This window comes from Mandrillus leucophaeus, unplaced genomic scaffold (assembly GCF_000951045.1).
Source record: "Mandrillus leucophaeus isolate KB7577 unplaced genomic scaffold, Mleu.le_1.0 Scaffold581, whole genome shotgun sequence".
Lineage (NCBI taxonomy): Eukaryota > Metazoa > Chordata > Mammalia > Primates > Cercopithecidae > Mandrillus > Mandrillus leucophaeus.
The window spans coordinates 215,053-217,460 of record NW_012106264.1 but is presented as its reverse complement, the minus strand read 5'-3'; the positions used below and the strand labels follow the sequence as shown (position 1 = coordinate 217,460).

At 53.1% G+C, this 2,408-nt stretch overlaps 1 protein-coding gene across 2 annotated transcripts in view; it reads left to right on the top strand.

The window, feature by feature from the left end:
* DHX16 (DEAH (Asp-Glu-Ala-His) box polypeptide 16) overlaps nt 1-2,408 on the top strand; it is a 28,621-nt gene that overhangs the window by 20,694 nt on the left and 5,519 nt on the right. For both annotated transcript variants that reach the window (XM_011999069.1, XM_011999070.1), the window contains exons 10-12: nt 398-608; nt 806-904; nt 1,016-1,168. In XM_011999069.1, the coding sequence (XP_011854459.1) occupies nt 398-608; nt 806-904; nt 1,016-1,168 (463 nt within the window). The remainder of the gene's footprint in view (nt 1-397; nt 609-805; nt 905-1,015; nt 1,169-2,408) is intronic.

The window sequence follows — 2,408 nt, the reverse complement described above, 5'->3', positions numbered from 1 at the left end:
CCAGGATGGTCTCGATCTCCTGACCTCGTGATCCACCCGCCTCGGCCTCCCAAAGTGCTGGGATTACAGGCTTGAGCCACCGCGCCCGGCCTAAGCAGACTCTTGACTGAACTAGAGAGTATATCTAACTTGTCCTGGCCTCAGTGCAGCCTCTACATCTTGGCTTCTATTGTCTGCTGAGGCTGGGGTAGGTTGCAGATCATGGGTCCCTGGCCGCCTCTGACTTTCTGTTGGTCTTACATAACTGGGATGGCTGAGTTCTCCTTAGAGCCCCCTCTGTCAACAGTCATTCTTGAGCTCTTTGTGTCCATCACTCCCCTCTCGTCCAGGGAACCCTGGTGTCTGATACTGCATTGCCCAGCGCTCCTCCCTCATTGCTGCCCTATTCCCTCCCCAGTGTGGTGATGGTGGATGAGGCTCACGAACGGACCCTACACACAGACATTCTCTTTGGATTGATCAAGGATGTTGCTCGCTTCCGACCTGAGCTCAAGGTCCTGGTGGCTTCAGCCACACTGGACACTGCCCGTTTCTCCACCTTCTTTGATGACGCCCCTGTGTTTCGAATCCCCGGACGCAGGTTTCCTGTGGACATCTTCTACACCAAGGTGCTACGTCAGGGAGGATGGGCTTAAGTCTGTGGCAGAAAAGCTGAGGCCTTTGGAGAAAGTTATCCCAAGGAGGGAAAGATGGAGTGGAAGGTCCAAAGGGGAACTAGGATAAAGTATATGTTGAACTGGGAGGAGAGGAAAGGTTTGCCTAAGCAGGTGGCCCTCCTGTGACCCCATCTCTTTCTGCTCTCCAGGCTCCAGAGGCTGACTACTTGGAAGCTTGTGTTGTGTCTGTGTTGCAGATCCACGTGACCCAGCCCCCTGGGGATATCCTGGTGTTCCTGACAGGACAGGTGCCTGACATGATTGGGAGAGGGGAGGATGTATCCCAGGGGAAGACGGGGCTGGCATGTTGGCCTTCTGTGACTCTGGGATCCCTGCTGCTCTCCCCACCCTCTATCCAGGAGGAGATTGAGGCTGCCTGTGAGATGCTCCAGGATCGTTGCCGCCGCCTGGGCTCCAAAATCCGGGAGCTCCTGGTGCTGCCCATTTATGCCAACCTGCCCTCTGACATGCAGGCCCGTATCTTCCAGCCCACGCCACCTGGGGCACGAAAGGTCAGTTGGAGAAACCCACACTCTTCACCCCTGTACTTCCCACAACTAGTAGTGAAAAAGCTGTGTGCCTGCCCCATGCAAGGTGAGCCCTGGGCACTGCTGCACACAGCTGAGGAGCAGTCAGTCCTTTGTCCCTGGGACTGAAGGGAGGAGAAATATGGTGTGAACCAAGAGAGAGCCAAATATGTGATCTGGAAAGTAAGCACAGTAGATTCAGTGGAGAAGGGAAGTCCTTGATGTGCCAGGAGGTGGGATTTGATGTGGACCTTTAAGAGAAATGGCTGAGGTCGGCCAGGTGCAGTGGCTCACACCTATAATCCCAGCACTTTGGGAGGCCGAGGTGGGCAGATCACAAGGTCAGGAGATCAAGACCATCCTGGCTAACACGGTGAAACCCTGTCTCTACTAAAAAATTTTTTTAAAAAATTAGCTGGGCGTTGTGGCGGTCGCCTGTAGTCTCAGTTACTCGGGAGGCTGAGGCAGGAGAATGGCATGAACCCAGGAGGCGGAGCTTGCAGTGAGCTGAGATCGTGTCACTGCACTCCAGCCTGGGCGACAGAGTGAGACTCCATCTCAAAAAAGAAGAGAAAAGGCTGAGGTCAGGCATGGTGGCTCACGCCTGTAGTCCCAGGACTTTCGGAGGCCGAGGTGGGCGGATCACTTGAGGTCAGTAGTTCAAAACCGGGTTTGCTAACATGGTGAAACCCTGCCTCTTCTGAATATACAAAAATCAGCTGGGCGTGGTGGCGTACGCCTATAATCCCAGCTGTTCAGGAGACTGAGTCATGAGAATCGCTTGAACCCGGGAGGAGGAGGTTGCAGTGAGCTGAGATTGCCCTACGGCAGTCCAGCCTGGTGACTGTGCGAGACTCCGTCTCAAAAAAGAAAAATGGCTGAGAAGTTATCAGAGGAAGGCCCAAAGTATGTTTGAGGTCAGTGTGAGCTAATAGGCTTAGTGGGAGGTTCATATGGTGAAGGAGTAGGAGACAAGGCTAAAAACAATTTGGGGCTAAGATTAGGGAGAGCCTTTGATGACAGGAGAGTTTGGACTTTATTTATTTTTCTTTTTTGAGACAGAGTCTCGCTCTGTCACCTAGGCTGAAGTGCAGTGGCAAGATCTCGGCTCACTGCAGCCTCCACCTCCCAGGCTCAAGTGATTCTTGTGCCTCAGCCTCCCAAGTAGCTGGGATTACAGGTGTGTACCACCACACCAAGCTAAATTTTTTTTTTTTTTTTTTTT